The sequence below is a fragment of the Sus scrofa genome, chromosome 3 (genome assembly GCF_000003025.6).
Source record: "Sus scrofa isolate TJ Tabasco breed Duroc chromosome 3, Sscrofa11.1, whole genome shotgun sequence".
NCBI lineage: Eukaryota > Metazoa > Chordata > Mammalia > Artiodactyla > Suidae > Sus > Sus scrofa.
The window spans coordinates 103056500-103071451 of record NC_010445.4 but is presented as its reverse complement, the minus strand read 5'-3'; the positions used below and the strand labels follow the sequence as shown (position 1 = coordinate 103071451).

General features: G+C 42.5%; 1 protein-coding gene across 2 annotated transcripts in view; it reads right to left on the bottom strand.

The window, feature by feature from the left end:
• The window catches only part of EIF2AK2 (double stranded RNA-dependent protein kinase), a 55713-nt gene that overhangs the window by 25290 nt on the left and 15471 nt on the right, over positions 1-14952 (bottom strand). For both annotated transcript variants that reach the window (XM_021085862.1, NM_214319.1), the window contains 3 exon segments: positions 12832-12866; positions 3931-3993; positions 2263-2385 (listed from right to left, as the gene is read on the bottom strand). In XM_021085862.1, coding sequence (XP_020941521.1) covers positions 2263-2385; positions 3931-3993; positions 12832-12866 — 221 coding nt within the window.

Here is a 14952-nt window from a genome sequence, read left to right as displayed (position 1 = left end):
ACTGTTACCTACTTCCTCATCTTCCCCTGGATTATTCTGAAGCAACTTCCAGAACCACATCATTTCATGTGCAAATATTTATAGTATATAAGCCTTATTTTTAATGACTGCAAAATAGCCTCTAATCAGGGGAGAGAACAAAACATACTAATTTTTTTTTTTAATTTATTAGACTGGAGTTCCCGTCGGTATGGCGCAGCGGAAACAAACGCAACTAGGAACTATGAGGTTTCAGGTTTGATCCCTGGCCTCGCTCAGTGCATTAAGGATCTGGTGTTGCCCTGAGCTGTGGTATAGGTTGCAGATGTGGCTCAGATTCTGTGTTGCCGTGGTGTAGGCCAATGGCTACAGCTCTAATTTGACCCCTGGCCTGGGAACCTCCATTTGACGGGAGTGCTGCCCTAAAAAGCAAAAAAAAAAAAAAAAAAAAAAAAAAAAATTTTTTTAGAGTAGATTTACCGTGTTACGCCAATCTCTGTTTGTACTAATTTTTCACTGTTCTTAATGACACTGTGATTTATATCTTCTAGTATAGCTTTTTCCATAATCTGGGTAATAAATATCCTTAGAACAGGTTCCCAGACAGGAAATCCAGGTTAAAGCCTATATAAACATTTTTATGGCTCAAGATCAGTATTTCCAAGGGTATTTTTAACTGTGTTGTACCAATTTATATGCCGCTAGAAATGTCCAAAATACTGCCCATATCATAAAGTATTATCATTAAAAAAAAAAGATGGTATGGGATGGAAGGAACAACAGTATTTCATTCCTGTTAAGCAAAACAATGAAGAAGGAAAAAGTCTTGTTTCAATGCTGCTCAGGTATGAAGCTATTTCAACTTCAAGGCATTGTCCATGGGACAGAAAGTAGGTTGGCCTGACTAGATGAAGGGCCCCTAGAACTCCATGCCCAAGTCGCCTTTGCTCATGTCATCTTCCTCAGCCTCTATCTCTTTTCCGTCTCCTTCTCTAGTCCTTGAGGGATCCGTCTGGCCAAGTTACAAAAGTAACAACTGCCAGAAAACAACATCAAAACCGGCGAACCGGTAAACATGTGATTTAAGAACTCCTTCCTCTTTTTCTTTTTTTAATGGCTGCATCCTTGGCATATGGAAGGTCTTGGGCCAGGGATGGAACCCCGAGTGGTCCCAGGTGGATTCTGACCCACCTCACCACAGCCAGAACTCCAAGAATTCCTTCCTCTTTGTTTTCCTACTGAAGGAGTTCTGCTCTCTAGTAACTGGGGTGGGGTGGGAAGGAGTACAGATAATACCTAAAACAAACATGGGGAGCAATGGGTTACAGTAGGAACACAGTTATTCTGGTTATGGCTGGTTATTCCAGAGGATGAATTCTAAACCTCCACCTTGTCAACATAGGAGATTGTGTCCAAAGATGATCATCATTAATTCCTTTCCTCCCCATACACACATCACTCCTCAGATGCAGAGGTAGAGTCTATTGCCTTCCCTGCAAGTCTGAGCTGGCCTCAGTGACTTTGTTTAATCAAACAACATCAATGTGAAACTTGCAAGACTATGTCAAAAGTAGCTTTTGCTGCTCCCTCCTGGGATGACTTGCTCTGGGGACAATCCTTAGAACCCAGCCACTAAGTTGTGAGAAGCCCAGACCACGTAGAGGGGGCCATGTGGAGGTGCTCTATTCAGTCCCAGCTGAACACGCAGTTCACAACCAGCATCAATGGCTTGCCATGTGAGAGAGCCTTGTGGGTGACTCCTGGCTATAAATGCATGAGGAATCCCCAAAAACAGTGGCCCAGATGAGCGCAATCAACACACAGGACCATGAGAGATAATGACAACTTGGTGTTTTTAAGCCACTGCGTTTTGGAGTGCTGTACTATGTAATAATAGACAACTAGAACAAATACCAACTAGCTTTTACTTTTGACAAATCAGTTCACATCTTTGGATCTCAATCTCTTTGTCGGTAAGATAACGCGATGATACCAGAAAAATGCAAAGGTCATCTTAAGCTAAATGATTTGATAACTTTAATTTTCATCAGGACAGCCTCAAAAGGATGATCAATGGCATATCCATTTTTTAATTGAAGTAACCATGGTAAAGTAAGATCATTTCAGAGTAAGCCAAGCTCCTAATGGTAAAATGACATTTTCAAGGACTAGAAAAAATAAATAATACGCAAATGAAGAAGGGAGATACATGAGAAACAACAGTGCAGGTTTAACATCCTTCCCATTCAAAAAAAAAAAAAAAGAAAAATATTTACTACTTACTCGCAATCATATTTAACACGTTTAATAACATAAGTCTTCTTATCAATCTTGTGTTTTGCTTTGAAAACTTGGCCAAATCCACCTGAGCCAATTGGTTCTATTTGAATAAAATCTTCGACAAACCTTGAAAGATAAACGCTACTGTTATTCTGATGTTCAGAGTTCACTGCTCCCTACCCCCACTTTTCCATTTTCCCTTGATGTTGCTGGTGAAATGGACTGATAACAAACAGAACCTCTCCCCTTCTGGATAAGAAGGGTCCACTTTACAAAAACTCTTGAATCGCAAAAGACAGTTCTTCCCTCTCCCCCTCCCAACATAACAGATCACCTCTGGGAGTCAATCACCTCTTGGCTGTACAAAAGCCACAGTAAAGAGGATTGCCCTGAGTATAAAACTTTAGAAGGAAGCTACCGCCTAGCTGTTGAATGAGGACATGCTCTGAGCCTGCCTGTTTGTAACTCCCTGGGTTTCTCCTCTCCCTCGTGCCCCAGATTCCATCTCTAGGCCCTGCCAATTCCTTTCAAAACATACCTGCTGCTATCTTCCCGTCAACTTCCATCAGACTCCTGCAGAACCTGTCCACAGGACCCCCACTTCCTCTCCTTCCCCTGCTCCAGTTCATCACCCACACAGCAACCAGTGTGAAGAATACCAAGTCTGATCATGTCCCTCTGTTGCCTAAACCCTCCCATAGCCTACCCTTGCATTCAGCCAAAACCAGAAAGCCCTTACATGGGCTGATTTGGCTTTACCTCCCTCTCTGGCTGTCTCCTGGCCCCGGGCCCTTGCTCACTGCCCTCCCAGCACACAGCCTTCTCTCTGCTCCCCTGACACTCGCATCACCTTTCCCACCTTCACCTTCCCAGTGCTCTTCCACTGCAGAGTCCCAGGGCCTCCCCATCAATATGACCTCAGGAAAAGTCTTGCCTCCCCTCTCACTCTAAATCCAAGGCTCGTGTTTTCATTTCTAACCAAGTCATGGCTTTTCTTTCAAACATCTGACTGCAGTTTGTAATTATAGGCTTTTCCACGTAATAATCACCCATTACCTAGGAGGGCAGGAGCTGCTTCTGTTTGTTCCTCCTGTAAACTCAATGCCCAGCACAGTGCCTGGTATATATTAGTGTACTTATTAAATATTTGTTGTTTCTTTATTGTTTCTTTAATCTTGTATTCAATGCTCTCCTACTGCAAAGAGGCTTCCTTTGCTTTACTTTATTTAATCCCAAACATATGAGCCACCATAAAAGAAGCCCTTTTTCAAAGTGAAATCTGGTATGGAGCTGGAAAATGTAAACCAGGCCCAAGAGGATCTATTCTGATTCCTGCAGGAGTACTTGTGTTGGGAAAAAAACAAAACAAAACAAAAAAAACACTGGTTTATAGAAATATTTGCTTTTCAATATTGAAAACTTCGACAGATGTCAGAGGAATCCATGTGAGTATCATACAGATCTGCACGTCCCACATTCCATTCGAATTCATCTAAACTCTACTCTTCCCAGAGATCATGATCCTTTGTGGGACTGATTGTGGTAAAACCCCAACTGTTTAGGTAGAAGTAAAATTTAACCTGCCTGATGTTCAATAGTCCCTTAAGAAACTTTGGTCAAAGAAACAGAATATCCTTAAACCAAACACTTTCTTACAGTTTTCCCTCTTACCTGGGGTTCAAGCTGTGTTTGTTTTCTTCCTTCATGGGCGAGGTAAATGTAGGTGCCAAAATTCTACAAGTGAAGAGAAGTAGGTAAACTCAAAACCGAAATCAAATGTAACTTGCTTAGAGCAGGTTTTATACCATGCACCAGGCTACTTATTTATTTATATAGGCCGGGCTTGCAACAGCTTGCCATGGGATCTCAGTTCCCAGACCAGGGACTGAACCTGGGCTGCAGCAGTGAAAGTGCCAAATCCTAACCATTAGATAACCAGGGAACTCTCTAGGCTTTTTATATTTGAGTCAACTATTAGAATAATGGGGTAGCAAGTGCTTACCTTTTTTTTTTTTAATAAACGATATAGGTGGAGGACAAGATGGCGGAGGAGTAGGAAGACACGCTCGCCCTCTCCCACAAACACAACAAAAAAAGCACATCTACAGAATAAATGACTCGCACAGAACAGCAACCAATCGCTGGCAGAGGAACCTAAACTCCAATAACGGCAAGAAATTCGTGACATTATTGGGCAGAACAGGAGAAAAGAGGAGAGTGAGAGAAGGTGAATCCGAGCGAGACGGGGGCTCCCGAAAGGGAACTGCGGAGGAGAAAGGGATCCCGCACCCTGGAAAGTCACCTACCAGGCGAAAGATCAAACGAACCGGAGGAATCTCCAGATGCAGAGAAGAGTGTAGCAGTAAGTTGGAGTACGGAAAAGCCGATCAAGAACCCAACGGACCATCTGAACTACGGGCAGAGTCACCAAAAATTGAGACGCCTGGGTGGGGCTGGGCACCGAGACCTCGCCGCCAAAGGTTAGTCCCCGAGAGGGGGCCGGGGGACGCCTGGGTGGGGGCTGAACACCGAGACCTCGCCTCTGAAGGTTAATCCCTGAGAAAGGGCCGGGGGACGCCTGGGAGGGGGGCTGGGCACCGAGACCTCGCCGCCGAAGGTTAGTCCCGAGAGGGGGCCGGGGGACGCCGGGTGGGGGCTGGGCACCGAGACCTCGCCGCCGAAGGTTAGTCCCCGAGAGGGAGCCGGGGACGCCTGGGTGGGGGCTGAACACCGAGACCTCGCCTCCGAAGGTTAATCCCTGAGAAAGGGCCGGGGGACGCCTGGGTGGGGGCTGGGCACCGAGACCTCGGCTCCAGAGATTAGTCCCCGGGCTAGGGGGGCGGGGCAGAGCGGAAACTGCTTGGGAGGTCTAGAAACCAGTTGACGGGGCAGAGACTGCATGGGAGACTAGAAAACAAAGCTGTCGCAGAGGAAGGGAGCAATACTCCAGGAGTGGGGAAGGGGAAAGCCACATCAGAGGGAACCTGGGAGAAGAGCCTGGTCTGCGCCCGTGCTGGGGAGGGGAGAGAAGAAGGGGTGGGTCCCCATAGAATACCCCCCACGCCACAGCAAGCTTACAGGCCTGCTAGCTAGCTGAAAACTCTGCTTCCCAGTGCATCCCCTCCCCCCACCCCCGCCACGCCCTACGCTCTCACGGACCTGGGGCTGCCTGCCATCCAGGAGGGCTGGCCTCAACAATTGCCTGAAGCCTACCACCGCAGGGGCTGTCCCTGCACAGGCCTGCTTGCCCTTTGGAGGGGCTACACTTCCGCAGAGCAGCACCAAACAGCACCAGCCCCCGAGAAAAGGCCTGCAGCCTAGAAAAGCTAGAACAAGCTTAGCCAGGCTGTGAATAGATCGGCCTAATTCTTGGACGGTTTTTCTGAGTCGGGTTGCCCCGGGGAGGAGCCTCTTCGGTTTCCAACGGCCCTGCTACCCGCCCAAGCCCCCAGGGGATGCTCTAGTGGACCAGCTGCATAGGACTGCCAGCTCCAGGCAGGACCCCCTGCAGCCCAGAAAAGCTGCAACAAGCTCAGCCAGACTGTGAAAAGATCCGCCTACATTCTCAGGCTGTCCTTCTGAGTTGGGCTGCCCTAGGGAAGAGCCTCTCAGGTTCTCAGTGCCCCAGATAGCTGCTCCAGCCCCCAGGGGGTGATGCACCCCTAAAAAGCGGCTGCCCAACACCGCCAACCCCCTGCAAGAACCCCACAGCCTAAAAACACCAGAGCAAGCTCTGCATGGCCAAGTGAAATCTGCTACCATCTCGGTGTGGACCTCTCAGTCCTGTCTGCCCTCAGGAAGTCCTCCTTTGCTTAAAAGAAACACTGTTAGCCCCATCAACACTCCAGAAAAGCCACACTGCCTCAAAAAAGATTGACCAACAACGCCAGCCCTCAGGAAATATTCCACGGCAGTGACAAGGCAAACACTGCCCGATCACGGAGAGTACAACTCCCTCAGGAGAAAGAAAACAACAAGCAAGATGAAGAAGCTGAGAAACCACTCCCAGTCAAACCAACAGGAGAACTCACCTAAAACAGTCAACAATGAAACAGATCTCAGCAGTCTGACAGACCTGGAGTTCAAAAGAGAAATAGTGAAAATACTGAAGGAATTAAGAGAAGATATGAACAGTAATGCAGATACCCTCAGAAAGGAACTAGAAAATATAAGGAGGAGCCAAGAAAAACTAGAACATTCATTTGCAGAGATGCAAACTGAACTAGGGGCAGTAAAAACCAGAATGAATAATGCAGAAGAACGAATCAGTGATATGGAAGATAGAATAATGGAAATCACTCAATCTGGTCAACAGACAGAAAACCGAATCAAAAAACTGGAAAGCAATATAAGAGACCTATGGGATAATATAAAGCGGGCCAATCTACGCATAATAGGAATTCCAGAAGGAGTAGAAAAAGATAAGGGAATGGAAAATATATTTGAAGAAATTATTGCTGGAAACTTCCCAAATCTAAAGGATACTGGATTCAAGATACAATAAGCACAGAGGGCCCCAAACAAACTGAACCCAAACAGACCCACACCAAGACACATCATAATAAAAATGGCAAAAGTTAGTGATAAAGAGAGGATCCTCAAGGCAGCAAGAGAAAAACAGAATGTTACCTACAAGGGAACCCCCATAAGAATATCAGCTGATTTCTCTACAGAAACACTACAGGCCAGGAGGGAATGGCAAGAGATATTTAAAGTGCTACAGGGAAAAAATATGCAACCTAGAATACTCTATCCAGCAAGAATAACATTTAAAATAGAAGGGGAAATAAAAATTTTTCCCAACAAACAAAAACTTAAAGAATACAGCAACACAAAACCCAGGTTAAAGGAAATATTGAAAGGGCTTCTCTAAACCAAAAAGAAAGGAAGGAAAGGGAAGAAAAAAGAAAAGAAAAAAAAAAAAAAAGAAGAAGAAGAGGAAGAACTAGGACTGAGGAAACTGCAATCAGAGAGAAGTCACTCAAATAAGCCAGCATACAGATTTAATCATGAACATGCTTCAAACAAAATAAAATTAAAAAGAAAAAAATAAAAAAGAGTCATCAAAACCATAAAATGTGGGCAAGGGATGTCAGGAGGTAAATAACCCTTTTTGTTTATATGTATGTCTCTCTTCTTAATTTTAACATAGTAATGAAGTGTTTGAACTTACAGGACCATCAGGCTAAAACACACATTTATGGGAAGGGGTTAGCATACTTAAAAAACAGGGCAATCACAAGCCAAAACCAAATATTGCATTTGCAAAAAATGAAAAAAAAAACCACTCAAGCAGATAATAACAGGAGACCATCCAACCAAAAAAAAAAAAAAAAATGGAGAACCATAGAATCAACTGGAACACGAGGTTCAAATGGCAATAAATAATCATCTATCAATTATCACCTTAAATGTCAATGGACTGAATGCCCCAATCAAAAGACACAGAGTGGCTGAGTGGATAAAAAGGCAAAAACCTTCAATATGCTGCCTACAAGAAACTCACCTTAAGACAAAAGATACATATAGATTGAAAGTGAAAGGGTGGGGAAAAATATTTCACGCCAATAGACATGACAGAAAAGCAGGAGTCTCAACACTCATATCAGACAAAATAGACTTTAAAACAAAAGGCATAAAGAAAGACAAAGAAGGACACTATTTAATGATTAAGGGATCCATCCAAGGAGAGGATGTTACTATTGTCAACATATATGCCCCAAATACAGGAGCACCCAGATACACACAACAAATATTAACAGACATAAAGGGAGATATTGATGAGAATACAATCATAGTAGGAGACCTAAATACCCCCCTCACATCAATGGACAGATCCTCTAGACAGAAAACCAATAAAGCAACAGAGATCCTAAAGGAAACAATAGAAAAGTTAGACTTAATTGATATCTTCAGGACATTACATCCAAAAAAAGCAGAATACACATTCTTCTCAAATGCTCATGGAACATTCTCAAGAATCGACCACATATTGGGACACAAAGCGAATCTCAATAAATTTAGGAGCATAGAAATTATCTCAAGTATCTTCTCTGACCACAATGCCATGAAATTAGAAATCAACCATGGGAAAAGCAAAGAGAAAAAACCTACTCCATGGAGACTAAACAACATGCTACTAAAAAACCAATGGGTCAATGAGGAAATCAAGAAGGAAATTAAAAACTACCTTGAAACAAATGATAATGAAGACACAACCTCTCAAAATCTATGGGATGCTGCGAAAGCAGTGCTCAGAGGGAAATTTATAGCAATCCAGGTCTTTCTCAAAAAAGAAGAAAGATCCCAAATTGACAACTTAACCCTCCACCTAAACGAATTAGAAAAAGAAGAACAAAAAAGTCCTAAAGTCAGCAGAAGGAAGGAAATTATAAAGATCAAAGAAGAAATCAATAAAATAGAGACTCAAAAAACAATAGAGAAAATTAATAAAACCAAGAGCTGGTTCTTTGAAAAGGTGAACAAAATTGACAAACCCCTGGCCAGACTCACTAAAAAGAGGAGAGAAAGAACCCAAATAACCAAAATTATAAATGAAAAAGGAGAAATCACAATGGATACAGCAGAAATACAAAAAACCATAAGAGAATACTATGAACAACTGTATGGCAACAAGTTTGACAATCTGGAAGAAATGGACAATTTTCTAGAATCTTACAGCTTGCCAAAACTGAATCAAGCAGAAACAGACCAACTGAACAGACCGATCACTAGAAATGAAATTGAAGAGGTCATAAAATCACTCCCTACAAATAAAAGTCCAGGACCAGATGGCTTCACAGGTGAATTTTATCAAACATATAAAGAGGAATTGGTGCCCATCCTCCTTAAACTCTTTCAAAAGGTTGAAGAAGAAGGAATACTCCCAAAGACATTCTATGAGGCCACCATCACCCTCATTCCAAAACCAGGCAGAGATACCACCAAAAAAGAAAACTATCGCCCAATATCATTGATGAATATAGATGCAAAAATTCTCAACAAAATCTTAGCCAACCGAATCCAACAACATATCAAAAAAATTATACACCACGACCAGGTTGGGTTCATCCCAGGTTCACAAGGATGGTTCAACATACGCAAATCAATCAGCATCATACACCACATTAACAAAAAAAAGGTCAAAAATCATATGATCATCTCAATAGACGCAGAAAAAGCATTTGACAAAGTTCAACATCCATTCATGATCAAGACCCTCGCCAAAGTGGGTATAGAGGGAACATTCCTGAATATAATCAAAGCCATTTATGATAAACCCACAGCAAATATAATCCTCAATGGGGAAAAACTGAAAGCCTTCTCACTCAAATCTGGAACAAGACAGGGATGCCCACTCTCACCACTGCTCTTCAACATCGTTTTGGAAGTCTTAGCCACAGCAATTAGACAAACAAAAGAAATAAAAGGCATCCATATAGGAAGAGAAGAGATCAAACTGTCACTGTATGCAGATGATATGATACTATACCTAGAAAACCCTAAGGACTCAACCCCAAAACTACTTGAACTGATTAATAAATTCAGCAAAGTAGCAGGATATAAGATTAACATTCAGAAGTCAGTTGCATTTCTGTATACCAGCAATGAAACATTAGAAAAGGAATACAAAAAAATGATACCTTTTAAAATTGTACCTCACAAAATCAAATACCTCGGAATACACCTGACCAAAGAGGTAAAGGACCTATATGCTGAGAACTATAAAACCTTAATCAAAGAAATCAAAGAAGATGTAAAGAAATGGAAAGATATTCCATGTTCCTGGATTGGAAAAATCAATATTGTGAAAATGGCCATCCTACCCAAAGCAATCTACAGATTCAATGCAATCCCTATCAAATTACCAATGACATTGTTCACAGAACTAGAACAAACAATCCAAACATTTATATGGAACCACAAAAGACCCAGAATCGCCAAAGCAATCCTGAGAAACAAAAACCAAGCAGGAGGCATCACTCTCCCAGACTTCAAGAAATACTACAAAGCCACAGTCATCAAAACAGTGTGGTACTGGTATCAAAACAGACAGACAGACCAATGGAACAGAATAGAGAATCTGGAAATAAACCCTGACACCTATGGTCAATTAATCTTTGACAAGGGAGGCAGGAACATCAAATGGGAAAAGGAAAGTCTATTCAGCAAGCATTGCTGGGAAACCTGGACAGCTGTATGCAAAGCAATGAAACTAGAACACACCCTCACACCATGCACAAAAATAAACTCCAAATGGCTGAAAGACTTAAATATACGACAGGACACCATCAAACTCCTAGAAGAAAACATAGGCAAAACACTCTCTGACATCAACATCATGAATATTTTCTCAGGTCAGTCTCCCAAAGCAATAGAAATTAGAGCAAAAATAAACCCATGGGACCTCATCAAACTGAAAAGCTTTTGCACAGCAAAGGAAACCAAAAAGAAAACAAAAAGACAACTTACAGAATGGGAGAAAATAGTTTCAAATGATGCAACTGACAAGGGCTTAATCTCTAGAATATATAAGCAACTTATACAACTCAACAGCAAAAAAGCCAATCAATCAATGGAAAAATGGGCAAAAGACCTGAATAGACATTTCTCCAAGGAAGATATACAGATGGCCAACAAACACATGAAAAAATGCTCAACATCGCTGATTATAAGAGAAATGCAAATCAAAACTACCATGAGATATCACCTCACACCAGTCAGAATGGCCATCATTAATAAATCCACAAATAACAAGTGCTGGAGGGGCTGTGGAGAAAAGGGAACCCTCCTGCACTGCTGGTGGGAATGTCAACTGGTACAGCCACTATGGAGAACAGTTTGGAGATACCTTAGAAATCGATACATAGAACTTCCATATGACCCTGCAATCCCACTCTTGGGCATCTATCCGGACAAAGCTCTACTTAAAAGAGACACATGCACCCGCATGTTCATTGCAGCCCTATTCACAATAGCCAGGACATGGAAACAATCCAAATGTCCATCGACAGATGATTGGATTCGGAAGATTGGTATATATACACAATGGAATACTACTCAGCCATAAAAAAGGATGACATAATGCCATTTGCAGCAACATGGATGGAACTAGAGAATCTCATCCTGAGTGAAATGAGCCAGAAAGACAAAGACAAATACCATATGATATCACTTATAACTGGAATCTAATATCCAGCACAAATGAACATCTCCTCAGAAAAGAAAATCATGGACTTGGAGAAGAGACTTGTGGTTGCCTGATGGGAGGGGGAGGGAGTGGGAGGGATCGGGAGCTTGGGCTTATCAGACACAACCTAGAATAGATTTATAAGGAGATCCTGCTGAATAGCATTGAGAACTATGTCTAGATACTCATGTGCAACAGAAGAAAGGGTGGGGGAAAAAACTGTAACTGCAATGTATACATCTAAGGATGACCTGACCCCCTTGCTGTACAGTGGGAAAATAATAAAAAAATAAATAAATAAATAAATAAACGATATAATTATGGTTCTCTGTTCTCCAATAATTTTTCACTCCTTGCCTGGTTTCCTTTTCAGCCTTAACCCATTCATTGTTGGCATGCCACTAGCCCCTCCTTTTCTCCCTCAAGACTCAAAACCTCAGGAAGTGTGTCTCCTTGAACTTTCATCCTGGCTGTGCCTCCTTCATCCTTTATTCCTTGCTGGTGAGAAGCCCCCTGCAATGGGAAGTCCAAAAGCTACCTAAAACTAAACAAATCCAAATTGCCATCTTCCCTCTAAGCTGTCACATCTTCAACTCCCTTAACACCATCAGTGCTGTGATTCTTATCTGCATCTCATCCATGAGGAACAATCTTCTAATGCTTCTTCCTTAGCATCTTCTTCACCCAGGTCTCTCTTTTCCTTCCAGTCATGTCTACACTTCCTTTACGGTCTATCTCACACATTCTCCTCCTCCTTCCTCCCTGCCATTAGGACCATGGCTGACAGTCTGATCATCTCACACACAGATCTCTTCTCTCCATCCAAACACCTGCATCAGGCATCATCTTTCTGCAAAGGTTACCTACTGTTGAGAAAGACTATCCTGGTGCCATCTCACTCTCACTGCTGACTCTATTGACATCCTGCCTTTTCTCTTTAGTTCAAGAAACCAAGTTGCCATAACTTACATAACATTTGATCTCTTTTTCCTTCCCTGAGTGATGACACCATCTCTACCCCACCTGCTTGTCTGCAAAATAAACCCTACCTTGTTGTCTCTTGAAAACACTTCCTCAAGCCCACTTCCTTTGTCAGCTTCATCCAAAATAATGCCCTTAACCAATTACTCTATCAATGCCCCCACAGGCCTTTATGTCTACAATGTAGTGTGTGCGTGTGTTCAAAGATTTCTCTATATAATTAAAACGATTTGTTTGTATCTTTGAAGATTTCAGCGAGCCTTAGTCATGCTTTCTACTCCTGAAACTTCACTCAAATAAGGGCATGACAATACTCTACAAAAACCAAAGACTTAATAAATAAGACTAAGTCTAAAACAAAACTGCATTCCGAAGCATGGTCAATGTAGAATGATACTCACCTTTGTACCCTCTGGGGATGACTTCCAGAACTATTCTATAACAAAAGAAAATGGAAAATGGTTTCAGATGATTTAATCAATCATCTTTCTTTTCCTCACCATCCTTTCTCCTGTATTTCTAGATGGTTCTGCGACCATTTTTTTTTTTCTGTCCCTAGATTAACAGCTTCATCAATTTATATGCTCTCACCAAACCCTGCTTTCAGTGCACTTGGCTATATCAATGTTCTCATCAATTATAGAAACCAGACAGATATGGTAGGAAGGACAAAACAGACAAATTGTAGGGCATGTACTGATTCTCCAGGTATGGCATATGGCCAGCGGATCTCAGCAAGTTGTGCATCACAACTATTCAGTGCTAATAAAGACACAGAAGGGGCCCAGGGATCTAGTTTAAAATATTTTCATTTTGAGGACAAATGAATAACTTATACATTTAGCCAAAAAAGAGGAATCTTAGACATCGCTCTCAAAAATCAATTTCATGTAGCTCTTCTTCACTCATATTCACTTTTATCCTGGTAGGTTTTATGGTTCTCTTACAACTCTAGTATGCTGACAAAGTGTGGAGCATCAGACTTCTTTTTCTTTTTTCTTTGGCCACGCCCATGGCATATGGAAGTGCCCGGGCCAGGGACTGAACATGTACCACAGCAGCAACCCAAGCCACTGCAAGGACGATGTCAGAGCCTTAACCCACTGCACCACAAGGGAATTCTAGACTAAGATTTCTTGAAACCATATCACCTGCCAGCTTCAGTATTGCATGATGACTACATTATTATTAATATAGACATCTGTAAGTGGGCATTATTTCTTTCCAATCTCTTCCTGTCGCAAATAATGATGCAAAAAACACATATACATGTTTCTCTGTGCACAGATATGCACGTTTCTCTAGAATACATACCTAGGAACAGAGCTGCTTGGCAGCAGGACTGGCACACCCTTGACTCTATTACATGCTGCCAAATTGCTCCCTAAAAGGATTGTACCAATTTATATATCCACCAGCAGCATATAAAAGCTATAACAGGAACAGAGTTGTGTTAATGCTTACAATTGCCAGACTCAAATTTTGTCAATAGGATGGGTTTAAAATGGTACCTTTTTTTCTGCCTTTTAGGCACCTGTAGCATATGGAAGTTCTCAGGCTAGGGCTTGAATTGGAGCTGCAGCTGCCAGCCACAGCCATAGCAAGGCCAGATCTGAGACGTATCTGTGACTTACACCTTGGCTCATGGATCCTTAACCCACTGAGCGAGGTCAGGGATCAAATCCACATCCTCATGGATACTAGTTGGATTCGATACCTCTGAGCTGCAACAGGAACTCCCTCTAAATGCTCTTTTTTTTTTTTTTGTCTTTTTGCTATTTCTTTGGACCGCTCCTGCGGCATATGGAGGTTCCCAGGCTAGGGGTCCAATCGGAGCTGTAGCCACCGGCCTATGCCAGAGCCACAGCAACGCAGGATCCGAGCCGTGTCTGCAACCTACACCACAGCTCACGGCAACGCCGGACCGTTAACCCACTGAGCAAGGGCAGGGATCGAACCCGCAACCTCATGGTTCCTAGTCGGATTCGTTAACCACTGTGCCACGATGGGAAATCCTAAATGCTCTTTTGATTTGCATTTTCCTGATGACTATGAAGCAAAGCATTTTTTCATATGTTTTTTGCCCCTTTGGGTATCTCTTCTCTGAACTACCTGTTCAGCTCTTTTGTATTTTTTTCTGTTGAGTTGCTTACCTTTTTATCATTGATTTGTTTGTAGTTATTTATAAATAGGATATTTGGTAACACCAATCATCAAAAAATTATCTGGATGTTCCCCCTGTGGCTCAGTGGGTTAAGAATCTGACTGTAGGAGTTCCTGCTGTGGCTCAGTGGAAACGAATCCGACTAGGAACCATGAGGTTGTGGGTTCGATCCCTGGCCTCGATCAATGGGTTAAAGATCTGGCATTGCCATGAGCTGTGGTGTAGGCTGCAGACGTGGCTCAGATCTGGCATTTCTGTGGCTCTGGCGTAGGCAGGCAGCAACAGCTCCACAGACCCCTAGCCTGGGAACCTAAAAACCACGGGTGTGGCCCTAAAAAAAGGACAAAAGACAAACAAC